Source organism: Mangifera indica, chromosome 4, assembly GCF_011075055.1.
Source record: "Mangifera indica cultivar Alphonso chromosome 4, CATAS_Mindica_2.1, whole genome shotgun sequence".
NCBI lineage: Eukaryota > Viridiplantae > Streptophyta > Magnoliopsida > Sapindales > Anacardiaceae > Mangifera > Mangifera indica.
The window spans coordinates 20,856,834-20,879,660 of NC_058140.1; the positions used below are offsets into that span (position 1 = coordinate 20,856,834).

A 22,827-nucleotide genomic window follows, 5' to 3' on the forward strand; every position below is an offset into this window, starting at 1 on the left:
CAGATGACAAGCGGTGGAAGGGTGGTGGGTGATGGGCGGTGGTTGTGTAAGTGATAGGGTAGGTGGCTTGTAAAATTAATTGAAAATTAATATATTTTTATCTTAAAAATTATATGAATAAAAGTAAAATATTCATGATAAATCTTTGAAGTTTATTGTTATTTTAAAAGAAAATGAGGGCATTTTTATATTATAGTAAGTACAAAATTGTAATAAGATTAAAATTATTAAAAATAAAATGGTAAATTAACTTGTATATTAATAAAAAATTACCAAAATTTGACAAACCAAACAATAATTGGTAATCTTAGACTTAAAAAGGGAAATCTTTGACTATATATGGTGAGAACCACTAAATCTAGAAAAAGATTTCAATATCAACACTTGGATTTGAAATGCCCATTTATAGTAATCTACTAAAATACTACCATCTCTGGATACAATTTTACCACAAAGTGAAAAGACAAGAATGCCACTAGTTTTTCTCTAGAATTGGAAAAACCCATTTGCTAAATGTAGCAGTGAAAACAAAAAGCCATCCAAACTTGGTCCTCAAAGGCCAACTAAACCAGGACTCTCTCTGCAGAAACAAGCCATTGTTCTAAATTTGGTATTCCACCTTACCAAATCTAGGGAAAGATTATAAAAAGAGATTCAGAAAAATAAGATATCCGACTAAAATTCTCAGTCTAAATCTGGTAAAGCCAACAGAGAAAATACCACAAATCTCTAGAATGGATGGTGTGCTGGTTACCCTTTAGTATAACTAGCAAGGGAGGTATCTGAAAACAGAAATTGCAGCAAACTAAGCCAGCATGATTCTCATTTGCTACAAAACAAATGATAATAAAATTGCACAAACCCACATTCTAATTGTAGAAGAAGTGAACACTTCAATGTAAAAAATACAGAATGAATAGGATAAACAAAATTTAAAATTATTTGTAACACCTTTAAAACATAAAAGAGATGTTGGGTATATATAAATATCTTATATCGTTTGTTTGGATAGTTTATAAGTTTTTAAACTTAAAAAACTAGAAGCAAAGTTGTAATACATTGTAATGTTATATAAAAAATAAATAATATATTAACAGTAGGTTAGTATCATAAACTATTGGATTAATGAAACTTTGTGATATTAAAGTTGTTCTATATGTCATTGAATGTGATACTGTATATCCAAAGCACACAATGTGGAAACAGGATGTTTCATTATTTAAAAATAAAAAAAATAAAAAACCTAAACTTGGAACTGCCTAGAAAAGTCAGGAAAAAATGGTATTGTGGACCCAAAAAAGAGAACTATGAGCACCCAGGACACTCCAAATGTGGGAAAAGGAATCATGCAAAGCTCAGCACACAAAGACTCTAAATAGAATACAAAGACACAGCCATGCAAACTTGCCGTTTCCAGCCTTAAACGCTCTCAAACACAAACTATCTCTTTATCTTCTCTAAATTTGGCAATCTGTCTCACATACATTTCCAATGCCCTTATTAAATAACTCTTCTCACAAAACCTGAAACACCATATTCCAAACCAAACCAACCAGACCTCTCTGTCCCAAACTGAATTGTTGGAGGAGACAAAGAATTTTGATTTTTTTCCTTGTACTTTTATATCATCTGCTCAAGAAATTGAAATGGGGAGAGGTAAGATAGAGATAAAGAGGATCGAGAATTCAAATAGTAGGCAAGTTACCTTCTCTAAAAGGCGAGCAGGTTTGCTCAAGAAGGCTCACGAATTGGCCACTCTTTGTGATGCTGAGGTGGCTGTTATAATCTTCTCTAATTCTGGCAAGCTTTTCGAGTTTTCAAGTTCTGGGTTAGTTTTGGATTCCTTTTGAGGACAAATGTGATGGTTGCATGTGTTTGTTTGATTGTATTTCTTGATGGGTTCTCTTTGGTTTTTCAGAATTTTTCATCTTCTTGCATGTTTGTTTATTACCCCTTTAATTATTCTATGACTCTCTTGCTATTCTATATCTAGAATCTTGTTTTTAGATACAATTTTTTTCTTTTTCTATGCTGGATGATTTTGAAGTTCACTAAATTTTATTTGTTGCATGTGTTCTTGATTATACATGTTGATTTGTACTCTGGTTTTTGTTTGGAGCAATTGTTATGTCAAAATGATTTTTGGATAAGTACTCTGTAAATTTATGTAGGAATTCTGAAACTTTGCGTATGACTGTTGTTTAATTTTGTGTTGCAGGGAAATATTTTATATATGACTGTTGATGGTTTCTCTTTGTTCTTTTCTTCTTTTTAGAAGGACTTTTGTTAATGTTTTTCAGTTAAAATTGTTGACGACCTCCGCTTGAACAATGTATAGGTTGATTCTTTATCAATATTTTCCCATTATTTCTGAAAAAATACTCTTTATTATACTCCCTCTCTGTCTTTCTAACTTTTCCGTAGGGGCTGGTTTGGGGCTTTTGTTATTTGAACTTTGAGAAATGGTGACCCCAATTGATAATCTTGAAATCCAGATTACTGAAAATGGTTTCAGGATCTTACTTCTTTCTGTTTGGGACAGTTTTTGTCATTTTTTTGCATTGCCCTTGCAGAGATTGGCTTGCAGTAAGCTCCACTCAGTAATTCTCTGTGTAATGTTATTGCTCTAGGCTAAAGGTCCACTTTTAGCGTTTCAACTTAATTTCCACATAATTAAATGCTTGTGTAGTTTCCTCAGTCGTTCCTAATGCGGAATCTGTACTAGAACCTATGACACTATTGCTCAAAGGAGGGGCTGAAAAATTTCAAATTATACAAAAAGAGGTTTTAACATCAGGTAGTTGTTTTTGAGTAGTTAATGTTGTATAGGTGACCCAAATTCTGAAAGGGCTTGTCTAAATTCAGAAAGTTTGGATTTAAGATGTGGATCCTTCATCATTTGCCTGTGGTTTTTCCCGTATTGGGTTTTCCACGTAAATACTTGTGTTCCTATGTCAAGTTTTTGTGCATTTTATTTTATTTTTCTCTGGGTTTCGTAACAGTTAAGACCTTGGATCATCTTGATGCTGGTTTGTTAGATTACGGATATCTAGTTTGGAAGATAGAGAGCAGCAGAAATAAGTTTTAAGCTTGGTTTGGTGAGCCCGTTGGTATCAAAAGGTAAAGGTAATCTATGGGGCTGTAACATACAGGTGGTCTTAGAAAGGGTATTTTAGTCTGGGACTAAAATGAGTGTCCAAAACAAAGATTTATGTGGTAGCTGTGGGGTTCTGAATAGCACTATTTGACCATTGTTTATAAGAATTTGGCGAATAATCTTTACTTTGAATTTGTAAAACGATAATGAAGATAGAATGTCCTTCAGAGACCTGAGGATTTTAGTACAGATGATATTCTTGGTGCTAAAACTTATCGTAAGATTGAGTACAATGGTAATATTGTTATGAGGAAGCCATGTTAACCGCATTGTATACTGATATTGATTGCAAGTTTTCAAAAATATTTAAAACTATGTGCTTCATAAATTTGTTTACAGAAACATTGAACTATTTCTATATCTTATTTTTGCAGCATGAAGAAAACACTTTCCAGATATAACAAGTGTATGAACTCTCTGGAGATTGCTGTAGCAGAACACAAACCCGAGGTACTCATTGATGCATGGTTTACTTGTAAAATCTGGAGCAATTCTATTATTCTGTTATATTTTTTGTCTATGAATCCCTCTTGTGACACATTGTTGCCACTCCAATCTTTCATAAATCCTTTTAAAGCAGCAATGATATTGTATCTTTGTAATCAGTGCATCTACTTGGTTAGATTTATGAGTCCATGAAAATTTTCCCTCTTGTAAGCTTTTGGTATGTTGGTTTTCTCTATGATGATTATTCTGCGGATTCATGCTTTTGGTATTAATGTTTCCAACTTTTCTTTTCTCCTCAGAAGCAAGGGACTAAGGAAGTCAATATTCTAAAAGATGAAATTGCAAAGCTACAAATAAAGCAGTTGTAAGTATTCTTTATTCTATTTGAGTTAGTATAAAAATCAGACTTTGGATAAATTGCCTGTCAATTCTCATTTTAGAAGTATACTGATTGCTTTGATTGTATAGGCAACTTATGGGCAAGGACCTGAATAGCTTGAGCTTAAAGGACTTGCAGCTTCTAGAACAGGAATTACAGGAGGGACTGTCATTTGTGAAGGAGAAAAAGGTTTGAAAGATCTCTGCTTTTATTTGTTTTTTCACCCGTTTCAGTAACTATCATTGCCGAGAGGCCTTTACTAAATCTGCATCATTCCAGGAGCAACAACTGATGGAGCAACTGGAACAATCAAGAGCACAGGTAAGGTTGTTTTAGTTTGCATATACATATATATATATATATATATATATATATATATATATATATATATATATATATATATATATAAAATAATAGGGACTCACACTGATGTCAGATTCATCTGAAACTGGTGTTAAGTAATTCTTCATGCCATATCTAGCTAAGGTTTTCAAAAACAATTTTCTAAAATATGTTGGATATGACATGAAGAATTACTAAACACCAGTTCATGTCATATCTATCCCATAGTTAAATTTAGTTTGGGCTTACACTTGATGCTAAAAAGTGGCAGCATACGCTGCATCTTTTATGGTGCTGTGAAGCTGAATTCTTTTTACCAAAGGAAGGCTGGAATTTCTGTCTGTATGATTACATTGTCTTTATTTCTTTTGTACAGGGACAGCAGGCAATGCTGGAGAATGAAACTTTGCGCAGACAGGTAAGATATGTCATTGTAGAAGCAAATCTTTTTCATTTTATTTTCTTTGTCTGAGTGTCTAATCTGTGTGTCCATCTTGTATCATAGGTTGAGGAACTTCGGGGTGTCTTTCGATCTACTGATCAAGTCTCACCAGTCCCACCATATTTGGAGTACTATCCTCTAGGAGGAAACAATTCTCTTGTAAACCATAGTTCTGCAAGTCCTGAAGTGGCCTCCGATATTGTAATGGAAAAGGGAGATTCAGACACTACCCTGCATTTAGGGTACTACTATACTTTTCCCTTATTCAATGTCACCCTTAACTAATTGCAAAAATCCTGCTGCTCTTGTTGTTTAGAAGAATGTTCTCTCTAGTTGACACCCTTCAGCTCAGGGTAAATCTTTGATTTCAATCTGGTAACTGTTTTATTTAAGCAGAACCCATTCAAAGTGTCCATTATTTTTGTCAAATTTCCTCGTGCTACTAAATTTAAACTTGATAGATGGACATGGGGATGTCTGTATATGGTGGTCAGCGTGAGCTGCCATAGGTTTTTCTTCCTACTATTAACTTGATTTCACAAGGCCTGTTCTTATTAAGATGGAGCAAGATTTCCATTCAAGCATTGAACTAATGATAACCGAAATCAACTTTATCTTTATCTTTAACTAGCTTAGTTATGAAAAAAATATGCAGAAACATGTTATTTTTTATTGACAGAACTGTCATTCATTTGCTTTCTTCATACTCATGTATATATATTCTTTGAGTTTGCCTAGGCTGCCAAGCAATTCTTGCCGCAAGAGGAAGACACCCGAAGGAGAAACCAATTCCAATGACTCAAGGAGCCAACTGGGCCAACCATAACCCCTTGCCATCACTTCTGATAGAAACAACAGAAAATGAAATAATTTTGTTACAGTTGCTTGTAGCTTTAGCAGTTTTTTCTGAATCATCAAAGCAGGGACTTTATATGCATATAATTGAAGCTAATATTTCAGATGATGATGATGAAAAACGTTGTAGTTACTCTTTTATTATTTTTCAAAGTAATGATCAGAGTACATTTCCAAAGTTTAGATTTTAAATGTAGTGCTTTTGGGTGATGATAAATCGAACGTATTCTCTCTATTTATTACGTGATAATTGATGAGTTCAAATCGCTAATTTGAATTTAACAGGTAGCAAGCTGATCGCTTCACACGGAAGATGTATAAAAGAAAACTAAGAACATTGAATTTATTTACAAATTAAGAATGGAATTGCAATGGTTGATTAGACTTAATTCAATACTTTTCTAATGCCATTAAGCAGTTCATTTCTTCCAGCTAAAAGCATGGAGAAGAGAAGATCAACCTCCTTTGTTAAGCTGTCTATCAGCTTCTCAAAAGCCTGCAATTTTCTTTTTAATTCCTCCACTCCATGGCTGCTATTTCCAGCTTCAATGGCAGCTGCAAAGCAAGCAGCTGAATCATTCAGCTCTCTCACCTCCTTCAACACAACCCCTTGTTTAATTGCTTCACAGAAACTTGAATCCAAACCGCTCAGAGTAGAGCCTGATAATCCTCCAAGTTCTTTGATCGTTTCCAAGTATGGTTTAGAATCTCCAGACAATCCCGCTAAAATAACGCCACAGATCCACAATCCAACTCTCTTTACTTCCAACAAAGCTAGATGAAGAATCTTTTCTTTGCTGGAAAAATTCAACCTTTCATCACCGTCTTCCTTGTTTTGAGTCTTTCTGAAACCATCTTTGATTGAGCTTGAACCCTTTACTTGAACAGCCTTGAGACGCTCAATAGCCGAAGAAGGTGAACTCTCCACAAGGTCTACAGCATGAGAAAGACAAAGCCGAGCGTGACCCAGATGAGAAACAGACGAGGAAATTGAATTAAGAAGCTCCAATAAAGTCAAGCTGAACTCGAGATACTCCTCCACAGAATTCTCCTCCCATTTACACATGGGGTAGTCTATATCCACAACCAGCTTTGCAAAAGCCTTGTTGACGCTTGGAAGGATCTCAAAGCATTGCAGAATCCATGACAGGGACAAGAATTCCGATCCGGGTTTCGACAATTGGGTTAAGCAAATGGAAATATGTGATTCAAAATCCTGAAGAGAAGCTTGCAAAGCTTCAGGTTCATGGCGGTGGTGGTGTAAATGATTCTCCAGCTTGAAGTAGACTTTGCTAAGCCTTTGTACCAAGAGTACCATGACAAGAAGCAAAGTTAACTAGACAAGTATTCAAACTTTTGGCTTTGATGGTTTGGATTGTACAAGTCTGGCTTTTTATTTCAAAGTTGTAAGTCGGTACACGCTCTTAAGATCACTGTGGGCAAAAACAGGAGCTTGGAAGTTGAAAGAATCAATGGTGATTGGCTGTTTGTTCGGCGGTGAAGTCGTGTTTATCTATTTGTATATTCATTCAGACACGCTTCTTCTGCACAATTGGGTCCACTTTGTGCTTGTTAGCTAAGCAAGATTGGAATTTGGAAGGAAGCAGTGAAGAAGAAGACTTCAAATTCTTGGAGGAATGAAACACATTTCCTTTGAAAAGTCCATTTACCGAACCATTTATTAAATTTATAAATAAAGTTTGTTAATTTTTGTTATATTTTTCACAGGTGAAAAGTAAAAAATGCATCATCTTTGGAAAAGTTAAATAATAGATATAGATTCAGGTGATTGTATAATCGGGGGGAATAGTCATTTGGTGGGACTTTTTGGTCATGTTTTATATAATGTATTTGTAATAAGAGTAACCTGAAGAGGAAAGAGGTGGATACGAACTGAATCGAATCAAATTTGAATATTCTTCAAATCAAGTTTGAAAATTCTTTGACTCAAGTTTGATTTGAATTTATTAAATCAACATTAAAGATGGTTCGAGTTTAGTTTAATTAAAAATGATTCTGTTTGAGTTTGACTTAAATTTATGATTCAAATTTATTACTCAGATATATGACTCAAATTCGTGATTTAAATTCATGATTTATTGATAAAACAATATCATTTAACAATTATTTAATATAATTCAAATTGAATCATGAGTTAAATTTAAAAGAATTGAGTCATTTATCTAGTGTGCAAGTCAAATCGAGCCAAATTATTTGTAACCTGAGTTTAGTTCGATTTTAAAATAAGTCAAGTCTTTTTAATTTAAGTTTAAGTCATATTTAAAATAAACAAATTTGAATCACATTGAATAAAGTTAAATTGATTTTTAAATTTAAATTGATTCAATTTGAATTTACCCTTATAGAGGATGCCTTAAATCTTCTCGGACTCTTTTTATGGCACAAAATTTGGTAACATTTTATTTACCGTCCATCTAATCCATATTGTTGTAGAAAAACAGAACAGCGGCGCCAGTAGGCTGGCTGGCTCACTATGGGCCGCCCATTGTTTATTTATTCCAGGTAAATTTTTACCTTTATATTCGTAAATGCTCAAGTGAATCACATTCTCCCCCTTCAACGTTTGCCGAATATATTTTTTCATAATTGGTGGCATAAATCAAATTCTTTTATCCAAATTCTAATCTTATTAACGGAAAAAATCTGTTATAATTTTAAACAAGTGAAATTACTAAATTGTTTCAAATTATATTTTATTTAATATAAAATTATCATATGATCTATTTCCCTTTTTTTCATTATTTATTCTTATTTTTCTATTTTATAGTCGATAGTGTTTTAAAACATGAACTGAATCGATTGACTAAATTGAGTAAATTACGTATGATCATAATTTAATCTAATCAAACCTGTATGCACACATAGGCCAAGTTATTTTGCAAAATTTTGTAATTACTAAAACTTGAATTGAGTTCACTTGATAAGAAATATACACCACATAATGTTAGATCATAAATATGAATAGTTAAATATTATTTTAATATTTATTTAATTTATTATCAATCTATTTATATTAGATGAAGTTCGGATCAATCCCTTAATCGGTCAATATCTTATCCAAGTCTGTAAATTTTACAACAAGTACACTACTAGTTGTACAAGATTATTTATTCTTTGCCTAGAGGAATTAAAAATGCAGGATAGAACTTTTTAAGTTTACGGTAAGCTTGAATGTGTTAATTGTGATTATGTCTTGATCACGTATATAGAGAACACGGCTCCACTTTAATTAGATTGAAAGGGTAATTACGTGTTTAGCTCAAATTTGTTATTAATATAATGAGGCAACAACCATTTGGCACCGATTTTCCCGGAGATATTAATTAAAATAGTTATATATATATATAATTATTATTTTTATTATACATATATAACCTAAAACATAAAATGTCTTTAAATTTTATATTTATTCAATCAAGTCTCACTCATTCATGACATAAAACTCATCTACTTATCAAATCAAGACAAAAATATGAGATGAAATGAGATGAAAATGTAAAAGGAAAGTTGGCTAAACACCAAACCAACTAATTTATTTTTAAAAAATTAATTGATCAATTAATTTATTTTTAAAAAATTGGTTAATCAACCAATTTATTTTTAAAAATTGATTGATCGGGTGCTTGATCAGTCAATCCATCCAACCAATCCTAAATCTCATAATTTTTTTTTTAAAAACAAAATCAATTTAAAAATGATTATATTTATATAATAGAAAAAATGGATTTTATATATATATATATATATATATATATATATATATATATATATAAAAGATAACAAAGTGATTATTTTAATTAATATTCTGATTTTTCCTTTTTATAATTGCTTCAAAGTTCAAACACTTAGTAAATCAAATCAAATCATATCATATGTTGTTGACACTCTCAATATAATTTGTTTTCAAATGACGGTGTGACTAAGTTTGATAAAATTTTAAAATATAAGATATAAAATTTAAATTCTATATAAAAATATATAAATTTTTAATATGAGATTTATATGATTTAAAAAAATTTTAAAATATGATCCTGGATTTGTAAGTTTAGTCAATTGACCCACCAAACTTTGAAAATATTAAATTGAATTCAGACGATGTGGAAGTCAGTTGGCTTAATTGTTGGGGAAGAAAATGGAGCATTATTTGTAAAAGAATTTCCCATATGTTTTGAATCTTATTATATGTTGTTAATTTATTAGAAAATGGTTAGATGGTTGCTTCTATGGCTTCTTACTTATATAAGTAATGAATGGACTAAATGAAATGAAACCCACATTACATGTTGCCGGTCGTAAACTCTTTATAAATTGGCTTGATTATTACCGATTTGAATTTGAATTTGAATTTATTGTTATTCGATTTGATAAGTTCTCAAACTTGAGATTCAGTTTAAATATAATATGAATTAAATCTTAAAAAATAAAAATATTGCATTTATTCTTTTTAAATAATTGATGAACTTAAGAAGACTAAGCTTGAACTCTTCTGGGTTCTCTTTCTTTGCAATTATAGTGGATAGTAATGGCCCATTAAAGCATCTTGGGTTGCCCTTCAAGAAAGGTGCACATAATCCATAAAATGAGCCGGGCAAAATTCATTTACAAATCCCATTAAGAAATAGAGTTGGGTTTGGCCTATGAAGTTTGCATGGATTAGATTTCATCAAGCGCAAGAACAATTAAGGTTGGGTTTAATTTAAATCGAGTTCAAATCATATTTAGTTTAAGATCAATTTAAATTTAAATAAATTGATTTGATATTAATAAATTTATCTGGGTTTAATTTGATCATCAAGAAACTAACTGTGGAACAATATATGAAAACACCAAAATGATAAGTTTTTTTTTTTTTTTAAGATATGATGTTCAACATTTCAACCTAACCATGCCCACAGTTTTATTAATTATTTAGATTTTTTTTTGGTTTTGGCAACATAAAATAGACTAGACTAAACCCATAACAAGATGGGATTTTGTTTCTTATTCATTCTGTTATTGAGAAGCTTCCAAATTAATATGTTTTCAAAATAAACAAAGGGAATCCTCCACCCACCACTCCTTCTAATTTCCTTTTGAATCTAGCCCTTATCATTTTTGGCCCACTCTTCAACTTGTTATTTATTTATTTTTACTTCAGAATTTGGTCCATTCAATGATTCCTTCACAAGAAAAGGAAATTGCTAGATCATTCTGCCATATTGAGTGTCCATAATCAATCATATTATAAATTATAATTAGGCATAACCACCATGAAAAAAATATATATATTCTTATAAAATTTTTATAATTAATTATGCATAATCATTCACAAACATCAATAATGCATGAAAAATAAATCGACCACCTAATAATTATTAAAGACAAGAATAGAGTCTTGTTTAAATTATAATGTATAAACTTGGATATGTAGGCAAATGATTATTCATTAACTTATTGTTTAGAAATTCTTGGTATATATAAATTTTCAATGGATAAAATTGTTTATATAAGTTTCGAAGAATAGACCCAATTTTAATAAGAATTTTTACTTGTATTAAAAATTCTTTTTGATGAAATAAATATTAAAAAATCTGTAAAAGAAAATTAAATTTTGACAAAGGACTTGTAAAACGCACGCGTTTTAGCATTGAGGCAAGCTGGTTACGGGCTTTAGCTTGACAAACTACACCAATTTTAGACACATTTAATTTGGGTATGTCTAATATGTTGAGCTCCCCATGTTCAATAAAATCAAAATTATGAACCACTCTGCATGTGTCATTAGTTGACCTAACCACTGTATCAAAATTCTGGTCACATGGCAGAACATGATTGGTGAATAAGCAATTTGTTTGGATCATAATTTTGTATTATTATATTTATTAATTATATTATAAATTTTATTTGCATTACACAAGTTTTTCCGCATACTGACTAGCCTTGCTGCTGGAGGTTGAAACTACACCATTTAAAAAAAAAAAAAAGAGTGATTAACATTTCGCCACCTATTTTTTTTTTACTTAAAATACTTTTCCGCCCATTAAATGCATGAATAACACCTTTTCACTTGAAAATAAATTTTGACATAATGTCAAAAGGTTAAATTACTGCATCACCCTTAACTATTTCGTTTTTTAAAATTAACGTATCACCTCAGAATGGTAAAATTTTAAATTAGTATTTTACATATCAAGTTTGTCATTTTTTCTTTCTCTTTCATTTTCAATCTCCTTTTTCTTGTAGATGGTTCTAATTGGGTGGGTGACAATTTGGGTGGGTTTGCACTTTAATAAGTAAAGGTTTTGACGGCTAAGATTTATTATAAACTTAAATTATAATTTTTAAACATATAAAATAGTTACATCTACATGTTTGATGAATTTGATTGGATTGAGTTTGAGTGAAGTGGGTTTAATTTGGGTGTGTGATGATTCTAATGGATTGGGATTTGAATTTAGATGATTGACTAATATGAAGACTAAAGTTTTTAAACTTAAATTACAAAATTTTAAAAGCATATGAAATGAGACATTATATTGGATGATACCATTATTATTTTATCTTTGTAATGCTAATTTTTTAATAAAATTAAGTTTTGCCTAAAAAAAGTACGAAAAAAAATGTTTTATTCGTTTACAATTCCATATAAACAGCTTGTTCCTGGATCCAACTTCAATTATTCTATTCTCTATATCTTCTATTTATACTGAAAGAGACAGCAATAAGAAGAAGGAGAAGCAAGCTAACACAATGGAGAAGAGACTTTTCAGTAGTTTAATTCTCTTAGTGGTATTTCTGGTAGGTAAGAGTCATTGCAAGAAGCAAACCGAGCAGCTTGGCCATTTCTACAACGCCAAGCTGAAGGAGAATTCCGGGATCGATAAGAGTCTCTTCGAAGGAATTCATCATGTGAAGACAGCCTCCAAGCTTCATCCCCAAGAGGGTCTCAAAGAGAAAGATAAAATCCAGAGACTCCCTGGACAGCCTCAGGTTAAGTTTTCTCAGTATGCAGGTTATGTTATTGTCGATAAATCTGCTGGTCGTGCTCTTTATTATTACTTTGCTGAAACTGATCACGAGTCTAAGGAATCTTTTCCTCTTCTTCTTTGGCTCAATGGAGGTACACCGACCATTTTTGTTTTTTTTTTTTTTGTTTTTGCGTTTTTCTTAATTTCTTGAAGCATTTGACATTTTCATTATCACTGTGAATGATATTATTTGCTAAAGCTGTGCAAGTTTGTAGTTTTCTTTCCCTTTCTTCTCCCATTCTCATCTATTCTGGCAACAAATTTGCATGATTACTCCTTGCATGATTAATAATATCATGTGCGCTGTCTCATCATTTCTCTTCTATAATGCTTTGTATTTTATATATACCTATATATTTAAGGCCCACATTTCTTCTCCACACGTGGTGCATATGTGCCTGTGTTCAAATCCCTGGCTTGATTTTCCATGGAGGATTTGCAGGCGTGCATCTAGTCGCCACTGCTATCAGGCATGCACAATGAATAGAGAATTCAGATCTAAACTTTCCCATGTGTAGATTTAATGGTATAACAACACTGGTTTATCAAATTATTACCTTTTTCATCTTTATTGAAGAGATCAAATTTTATTTTTTTATTAAATAGATTGAATTCTTAAATTTTTTTATTAAAATAATTTACATTTCAAAATTAAAAAAAAAAATCAAATTTTCAGTTTTTTTTTAAAATTAAATATACATAAAAAATATATTTAGATTCGGTTGATTTATTTTATTTTAAAAATAAAGTGACTAGTTTATAACCTTAACCAAAAAAAAAAAAAAAAAACCTATTTAATATGAATTTCAAAAGTCAGTCCTTTTAATTTTTAAAAAAAAAAAAACTCCATATCTTTTTGACGTGTTGTTATCCATAATTTAATCATAGGTATGCCTTTTCATTGGGAAATGGAACTCTTGCATGCTGTCACGCTTAATGTATTATATGGGATTTGTGAAATACATACATAACAAGAGATGAAAATTACGACCCAATTTTAGAAATCTTGACTTTAATAGAGGGAAAGTTTTTTGATAAAAAAAGAGAAAGAGATAGAAAGATAGATGAAAAAAATCTTTATAATTAAGAATAGATCAAGGATAGAAATACATGTATCCCCTCCCAGTTTTTCCCCATCTCGTCCGTCTCTATCCTTTTATATTAATATATTTACTTAAAATATTAACACATCTTTATAGTTTTAGAGTATTTATATTTTTCAAATTTATTTAGGTTTTTATTATGTATATTAAAGTGATTAATATATTATACTTGTGACATTTGAAATAGTGGATTGATTTTAATTTTACTTAATTTTGTTATTTAATATATTTATATTGTGTTTAGAGAGTATAAAGAAGAGATTTTTTCTTACGAGAACGGTAAGAGGATAGAGAGAAGATTTTTCTTCAAGGACGGAGAATTATTTTCATCCTCATAATAGAAACGGGACAGAGATTGAGATCCCTTCTCTGTCTCTCCCCGTTGCCATCTCTATACATAGCATAAAGTAAAATACTAATCTAGAACATGTTGCTTCTGATCATTACTTCTCTTCTTTAATTATTATTTGACAACATTGTAGCTTAATTTTCGTGTTCATTTTCAGGTCCTGGTTGCTCATCTCTTGCTTATGGAGCAATGCAAGAACTTGGACCATTTAGAGTCCGCAGTGATGGCAAAACACTCTACAAAAATTTATACTCATGGAACAATGGTATATATAATATATAATATATATATTATTATTTTTCATTTTTATACAGATAATTAATGTATATTCCTAGTAGATTAATTTAACATTTTTTTTTCTTCTGGGTGAAGCTGCAAATGTATTGTTTCTTGAGTCGCCTGCTGGGGTAGGGTTTTCGTACTCTAATACAACTAAAGATTACGATGAGAATGGAGATAGAAGAACAGCTGAAGATAATTATGTGTTCTTGGTGAATTGGCTTCAGAGATTTCCTGAATATAAAGACACAGATTTTTACATTGCTGGTGAGAGCTATGCTGGGCATTATGTGCCTCAACTTGCACGTACAATTCTCTCCCATAACGAGATGGCAAACCAGACCCTCATCAACCTCAAAGGGATTATGGTATCAATCTTCTCTCCTTCTTCTTTGAATTTTCTACTATTTTTACATAATAAAACAAAATCAATTTAATCCAAATGATATACACAAATGTTTTAAAATAATGAATTAAAATTGATTTAGGGTTACATGATGCCTAAAATGCCTATAAAATATTTCTAAATGACGACTTTCAATAATTAAACTTGTACGTTAAGGTTTCAAAAAAAGGATATAACTTATATATAATAGATTATTAAATCTTTTCAAAGGTCTTATAAATCTTAAACGTCATGTTGATGTCTAAAACATTATTTGTGAATTTGTAAACTACAATTAAAAATTATTTAATTACTGAATTTTATTAAATCAAAATTATAATTAATTTTAACTTACATTTGGAAATTTTCTAATATTTTCTACTTAAATTTATCACATGCCCTCTTTCAAAGACACCTCATATAATTATCAATCAATTGAAACTTGAAGTCTATGACACATAAGGTTATGCCGCCATTTTCTTTTGGTTGTTTGTTTCTTTTCAAAGAGTAGTTGAAATGATTGATGCTTAGAATTTGGATGAAAGCTCCCATGTGAGTTAGCTTTTCATTTTCAATTGTTAAATTTTCATCATTTTTCCTTTAGGTTGCATTTACTTTTCATTCAAAATTTCCTTTTAATTTCTCTTTTCTAAATAGTGATTTGTTATAAAATGGCGCCTCTGTTACCAGAATATTTAAAAAATTAGCATATTATATATGTTTTGCAACATTACTTATTAAATGATGTGACCTCTCTTGAGGTTCAACTGAACCAAGCTTACATTAGGCTCAAAAAAACTCAAACTTAAGTTTGTATGGGCTTACGAGCTAGAATTCTTCACTCATTTAGAAATCAAACCGAAATCGATTTAAGAAAATTTGAGTTAGTTCAACTCATGAGTGAGCTTAAATTAAATTGAGTTAATTAATTGACAAAATAATATTATTTTGATATTAAAAACACCGTCATTCTCTCTATTATTAAAACAAGTAACACATTCAAGTCACACAAACAAACCACGAACTCAATTTACAATAATGAGTCATGAAGATAAGCCAAACTTCAAGCTTTGAACTTTAACCCCAAGCCAAACTCAAACTTCCCTAAATCCCAACTCAATGAATTCGAGCCATCCAATTGTACATCCAAATTGAATTCAAATTAATCTTGGTTTAAGCATTACCTGACTCATATCTAAGCATACTTCTCTATATATGCATATTAAAGCTGTACATGTTAAGCCAAAGCCTGCATACCAGTTGTGGTGCATATATCTTGGGGTGATGAAATACAATTAATTCGATTTTAACATTTTACACTTAATTCTCATGAACAGCATGCATAGATGGAAAATATAATCTTTTTAATCTTTATATATACATCAATGTTACTTTAGGTTGTATAAAGTAAAACCAGGCTGTTATGGGTCCTCTTGGTCCATCTCCCCCACATTTTGGTATAACAATTTGATCTTAAATATGGGGTCCTTGCCCGCCTTATGTGGGGAGAGGATTCTTTGAAACAAGCAAGGACGGAGAAATATATGTATTCCCGCCCCATGTCCACCTCATTTGGTACCTTTTTTGCCTTTATCAAAATATTATTACTATGATAACACTTACACATGAGGGACACGAAGGGAGTGGGAAATGAGAGGAAAGAGGAAGACATTATTTCCCACGGGTAAGGAATTGTAATCCCACTAACGGGAATGAGGATATCCATCCTCTCCTCACCCCTTCCGCCCCATTGCCATTCCTATCAACATTCGAACACTTGGTTTTCTCTCTCATAACAAATCAGTTTCATTCGAATATATTTTTTATGCAGATTGGGAATGCTGTGATAAATGATGAAACTGACGTTAGAGGAATGTATGAGTACTTCAAAAACCATGCTTTAATTTCATATGAAACTGCAGATCAAATTGAAAAATCCTGCGATTTTTCACCCAGTGCCTCAACTCAATCTGCTGAATGCGACGCAGCCACTGAAGTTGCTAGCCTGAACATTTACTATCTCGACATATACAACATCTATGCCCCCTTGTGCGCCAATTCCAGTCTCACTGCACATCCCAAGAGAGCTTCAGTAAGTTGACATAATCAGCCAAAAGTTTCCAATCAACAGTTTTAAAAGCCAAGAGATTGATTGATTGCTTTTGCTTGTGCAGATCATGAATTTCGATCCGTGCAGCGATAATTATGTGTATGCTTATCTAAACAGGCCCGATGTTCAAGAAGCCATGCATGCCAATATCACAAAACTTGACCATGACTGGCAGCCATGCAGTGATTTAATTCAAAACTGGAATGATAGCCCTTCAACTATTATTCCTCTTCTACAAGAGTTAATGTCAAACGGGCTTCGAGTCTGGATATTCAGGTAATCAAATCGTTAATTTCAGTTTGCTTTCTCTTTCGGATTTGAGACTTTTTGGGTTGTGAAACCAAATTGACAATGAGCTGATACATTCACTCCGTATGTATGACAATATCTTAACCATGGACTGAGTTATTGGTCCTCGATATGCAGTTTGTTTAGTTCTAGCTTGCTATGAAAACAATTGGCCTTTATCTTACTGAAAGGTACAAAACAAGCGAGCAGGCCCCTAGCTTTTCATAGGATTCATCTCTCTGCACTTTTACTTTTGCTGAAAACGTGCGTGTATAGGCCCCTCTTTTGGTTTTCATGATTAATAGTGATGGATGGAAGCCAATTTCATAACATAAATATTGATTATTGGCAGATGGGTTGAAGACTTTACTACAGCTACTATATCATAGAAATAAAGGTTGATCCAAGGCTCAATGTTCAACTCGAATGAGCCCAAACTCAAACTGAGATAGTCTTGACTTGAGTTTGAGTTAATTCAGTTCAATTTCGTTTAGACAATGAAAAGTCATTGATAGATTCATCTTTTTGATGACTTTTCATTGATAATGATAGTAAATTCATTTTCTTCAATTTCCCAGATAATTCTTTTTCTTTATCTCCGACAACTTTTACTTTTTATTTCTAACAACTCTTATTCTTCCTCTCCAACAACTTTATGATGGCTGGTCTAAGAACACATTGCCAACTCAGTTTAGTCTTTCAAGATTTGAGCCGACCCTTGTTCGGGTTTTGACTTGTTTCAAATCCACAATTAATTAGAAATAGAATTATTCATTATACTCACCCTCATTTTATGCACATTGATGCTATATATCTTAATATTTCTTTGGTGGCAATTTTGCAGTGGTGATACAGATGGAAGAGTGCCAGTTACTTCAACCCAGAATTCTATTAACACAATGAAACTTCCCATCAAAACTCCATGGCATGCTTGGTATCACGGTGGCGAGGTAAACTTCACCTTTATTTTCTTCTTCCTCTCATTAAAGTTCTGTGCGCCACACCCAATTATCCATTTTGGGTTTGGTTGAATTAAGTTAGGCTTTTTGGGTCTGGTTCAACTCAATGCGTTCAAGCTCACCGTTCTGAATTCTAACAAAGCTCGAGCTGACCTTTATTTAAGCTCGACTTTATTCGAATCCAATCCTGCATACGAATGGTTTATTTGCAATGACTTCTGATATTCATTTAATATTGTTTGACAGGTTGGTGGATACACACAAGTGTACAAGGGAGACTTGACATTTGCCACAGTGAGAGGAGCTGGGCATCAAGTGCCAAGCTACCAGCCCAAGAGAGCTCTTTCACTTGTCTCCCACTTCCTGAATGGCTCACCTCTTCCCAATACTTCAAGATACACCTAATTCATTTACTTTCTTTAGGATTTTATTTATAGCTTCATATGTTTCAGCAGCATTTCATTGTTTTGCCAGGAAAAGAAGAGAAAGAAGCCTGGTTCAAATTGGGGATTAGGATTTAGCATGGTTGATCAATATTGTTTCTTACTGGAAATTGGTAATTTTATCTCTTATTTTGTTTCTTGTCAATAAGTTCAGAGCAATAACAAGAAAATTAATACCATTTTTCAACCTTATCATGATAAAACAAAGGAGTCCAAAAAGATTCAATGCAATCCAACTTTTAGCACAATGACAAATACTTGGACAATTTGGAGATTACATTAAATTTAATTATCAAACCAAACCTGTAAAAATATTTGTTTCCTACAGAAAAAAACAATATATTATGCTATTAAACCTGAAGGGGTAAATTTGAGTTAAATCAAACTGAATTAAATTTAAACAAAAAATTTGTTTGTGCTCAACTTGTTAGATTAGTGAACAATATTTTCGAAGAAGAATTAGAGTTGTTGGAAAAGAAAGGGAATTGTTTAAATTCAAAAGAATCAATGGGAAGAAGAAGAAGAATCACTAACGATCCAAACTTTAGTATGGGGACACTGATGGTAAAAGTGTTACTTTTATTTCATGGAAGACTATACAATCTTAGGGTAGAGTGAATTTGAGTCGAGTTAAATCTGAATGAGAATCATTTTAAGTTTGATTTGAATTAACTAGACTCGTTTGATTAGTAGAAAATGAGAAGTTGTTAAAGAAAAAGGAGTAGAAAAAAAGAATGATTAATTGAATCCAAAATCAGCAAAGAAGAAACAAAATCATCCTTGATGAGATGATCTCCAATGCAACAACCCGGCGAGTTGAGAGAGTTTGAGCTGGACCGAACAACCATCTAAGTAGCTCGGATCGGTTCCATGTGGGGGTTGAATTGTGCGGGGGTTGAGATGAGTTGGCTCGGATGGATAGCACGTGCTTTTATATACATAAACAAATCAAGCGGCAGCTAGGATATTGTGTTAAAACATCACCGACAATGTTGGGCAGGATATTTTATGGTTCCATATTGAGCATCCTTGAGGGCTTTTTCTACTTGATCATGATCATTCCTTTGTTCATCAATGAAGCCTTCCGATGAAACCCATCACCAGACTGGCCTCCACCATCTCTCGCAACCCCTCTCATGCATTTTTTGGCAGGTACATGAAGCTTCTCTTATCTCAAACTTGAGAATTTCCAATCCATCAATACTCTGTGTGTGTACTGATTCTGAATTTGTGCAATTAAGGATCTTCAATTTTTGAAGAGTGATAGGAAAATAGTCTTGGCTTGAGCAAGGGATGGGTGGATTTGATTCGAATTGAAAATCTCAGGTCATCTCAAGCTTGGATTGAAGTCATAATGTCTTACTTAAGTTATTTGAATTGGTGCACCATCTCATCGGAAGGTGGCGTAAACAGTTGCGTTGGAGTGGTGAAGAGCATCACTAATACGATAAATAGTTATTAAATATATAAACAAATCAATCTCGAATCAAACTATCAAACTAGAGTTTCAATTTAAAATAGACTTATTTAAGATGAAAGCTCAATTTAAAATAAACTTATTTAAGATGAAAGCTTGAATCTGATCCACCATTAGTAAGGTTGAACTTGAATAGAGCCAGTTTGGCTCAAATTACCGTTAAGTTTGATTTAATTAATTTTGAATTAGAGTTTTAGATATTATTTATCACTTAGATGATATTATTTCTCTTATCAGTGACCTACGACAATATCTCATGTTAGTTTGGACAAACTCAAACTAATTATATGAGATTCGAATTGAATTTAAGCATACTCATGCTTAGATACGGCGTAGCTCGAATCCATTCCTAACCTAGGAAAGAAACATCCAACTTCAAGTTTTTCCAACTAACAGCCCAATAAAATAGCCCAAGCCCAAATTTCTCCAACAAGCCTACAAAATCCACTCCTTACCTCCAGACTCCTGCCTCTTACCACAGGAACCAAATCGGACAAACCCTAACCCTAAACCCCAGAAAAGACGATCGAAGCACAACTAAGAGAAAACAATGGTGTGCATACGCAAGGCGACCGTAGACGACTTACTTGCGATGCAAGCTTGCAACTTGTTCTGTCTGCCCGAGAACTACCAGATGAAGTATTACTTTTACCACATACTTTCGTGGCCGCAGCTCCTCTACGTGGCCGAAGACTACAACGGCCGCATTGTTGGTTACGTGTTAGCCAAGATGGAGGAAGAAAGCAACGAGTGCCACGGCCATATTACGTCACTCGCCGTGCTTCGTACGCATCGCAAGCTGGGATTGGCTACCAAACTCATGAGCGCTGCCCAAAATGCCATGGAACAGGTCTGCCTTTTTATTTTTTTTCAATTCTGTTTATTTTGTGTCTGAAATATTTATTATTATACTGGATTCGATTTTATAATCAGTTCTAGTTTATTCATAATTTATTTTACTTCTTTCGCGAAAGACATGAGTGGTTGAATTAGGATATGAGATGATGCTGAACAGCTTGGTAAATCTGAAAACTAGGCAGCGTAAGATAAAATAATTTTCAGCGCCTTTGAGGATGGTGCTGAGAAAATAATTTTCCAAAAACTAAGGTAAGATTAAAAACTCTGAGTTGCAAAAATTGTTTTTAACTGTATATTTAGGATTACACCTGAAAACTGTTTTTGAAAACATTTCAACTAAATACGCGTATCCCTGATTTTCCGGAACGGGGAGTTCTATTTAAATTTCATATCAAGAAGGTGAGTTGCTTCTCAAGGCTAAGTGACTTATTTCAAACAATAAAACTATGTGTACATACTTTTTAAGCAATGTTTTTAAAACTGGACCAGTAGTTGAACCAGTTGTCTTACTGATTTATGGTTCGACCAATTCAATTGGTTTCTAAATTATAATGTGTTTCTTGAATACTATTAAATATTTATCACATTTTTTAAATATAAGAATTTGTATATAAACAAAATAATCTAATATCATTCATCTAGCTTTTTCCTATTAAAAACACTTTTTTAAATAATTAACTTATTTCAACCCACTAAAATTATTTAATTTAATTATTTTCTCTAATTAATGTTTGTTTATTTTCAAGAACTTTCTTTCTCTAATTAATATTTGTTTATTTTCAATGACAACTATTTAACTTCCAACTAATTAGTCAACTATACTTTTTTAATGTTATCCACTAAAACTTTGATTTTTCTTTTTTTATAAATATATATATATATATATATATATATATATATATATATATATATATATATATAAGAGACAAAAATCGGTCTTTTTTTTTTATGAACTAGACCAAACTAGGAGTTGGTTCAAGATTGAACCGACTAATCCGGTTCGGTTCTTATAACACTACTTTTGATTACACAATTGAGTAGAAAGATGATGCATCATCATGTAATTGAGTAAGTTTAAATTAAAAATAAAATAAAAATCAATTATACAATAACATATCATGGATGTACGCAATTGTGTAGCCGAAAGTGCGTGGGCATAACATTGCGCTATTTCAAAATGCTAATTAAATAGAAAATGATGTTGAAAGTTACAATTTGATCCCCTTGGAGCAAAGCATTAGTTTCTTTGGTCATTTAGCTCAGCAGATTACCTAAATACTAGGGCAATGTAGGTGACAAATTATTGTACTACTTATACTTAAAGTGATTTGGCACAGGTGTGTGGAGCTGAGTATGTGTCACTACATGTCAGAAAGAGTAATAGGGCAGCGTTTAATTTGTACACAGGAACTTTAGGTTACAAAATTCATGATGTGGAGGCAAAGTACTATGCCGATGGGGAGGATGCTTATGATATGCGAAAGCAGTTAAAGGGAAAGCAGCCTCACCAACATGCGCCGCAGCAGCAGCATCACCACCACCACCACCACCACCACCACCACCATCATCATCATCATCACCACCATGGTGGTGGGTGTTGTTCTGGTGAGGTAAAAAGTGCAGATGCAAAGAGTGTTGAGGCAAGAGGAGTCTCAAAATCAGATTTGAAAGCCGGCACGAAAGCAGATTCAAAAAATGGGTGAGTACTGGAGGTAAAGTGAGTATTTAAGGAAATGGGAGCTATGGGTTCTCTCATTGTATTTGTTGAAACATTATTGGTGGTATTGAATCTTATAATGTGTTCTGTAATAATACACTGGACACGGGGACGTGTGGCCATTTATGTTTACTGCTCATACCAAATTGCTGTCCTGAATGTAGTTATTAAATGGTATCTATACTTCCTGTTTTGTTTGTTGTGTGTTT

The 22,827-nt window shown here is 32.3% G+C and overlaps 4 protein-coding genes across 4 annotated transcripts; 3 read left to right on the forward strand and 1 right to left on the reverse strand.

Moving 5' to 3' along the window:
• The first annotated feature begins 1,393 nt into the window (after nt 1-1,393).
• On the forward strand, nt 1,394-5,805 carry LOC123214501 (agamous-like MADS-box protein AGL15). The gene is made up of 8 exons (XM_044634299.1): nt 1,394-1,828; nt 3,532-3,607; nt 3,904-3,968; nt 4,073-4,172; nt 4,263-4,304; nt 4,702-4,743; nt 4,831-5,009; nt 5,506-5,805. The coding sequence occupies exons 1-8, from the start codon at nt 1,647-1,649 to the stop codon at nt 5,591-5,593; spliced, it is 774 nt and encodes a 257-aa protein (XP_044490234.1). The 5' UTR covers nt 1,394-1,646; the 3' UTR covers nt 5,594-5,805.
• A 202-nt stretch (nt 5,806-6,007) lies between these two features.
• Nucleotides 6,008-6,940, reverse strand: LOC123214381 (protein BPS1, chloroplastic-like). Its single transcript, XM_044634120.1, has one exon. The coding sequence runs from the start codon at nt 6,938-6,940 to the stop codon at nt 6,008-6,010; it is 933 nt and encodes a 310-aa protein (XP_044490055.1).
• Nucleotides 6,941-12,304: 5,364 nt separating this feature from the next.
• On the forward strand, nt 12,305-18,753 carry LOC123213270 (serine carboxypeptidase-like 40). The gene is made up of 7 exons (XM_044632667.1): nt 12,305-12,742; nt 14,260-14,367; nt 14,475-14,749; nt 16,598-16,858; nt 16,941-17,152; nt 18,009-18,114; nt 18,370-18,753. Exons 1-7 carry the CDS (start codon nt 12,373-12,375, stop codon nt 18,526-18,528), a joined length of 1,491 nt encoding a protein of 496 aa, XP_044488602.1. The 5' UTR covers nt 12,305-12,372; the 3' UTR covers nt 18,529-18,753.
• Nucleotides 18,754-20,299: 1,546 nt separating this feature from the next.
• Nucleotides 20,300-22,815, forward strand: LOC123215023 (N-terminal acetyltransferase A complex catalytic subunit NAA10). The gene is made up of 2 exons (XM_044635059.1): nt 20,300-20,893; nt 22,239-22,815. The coding sequence occupies exons 1-2, from the start codon at nt 20,594-20,596 to the stop codon at nt 22,602-22,604; spliced, it is 666 nt and encodes a 221-aa protein (XP_044490994.1). The 5' UTR covers nt 20,300-20,593; the 3' UTR covers nt 22,605-22,815.
• The last annotated feature ends 12 nt before the right edge of the window (nt 22,816-22,827 follow it).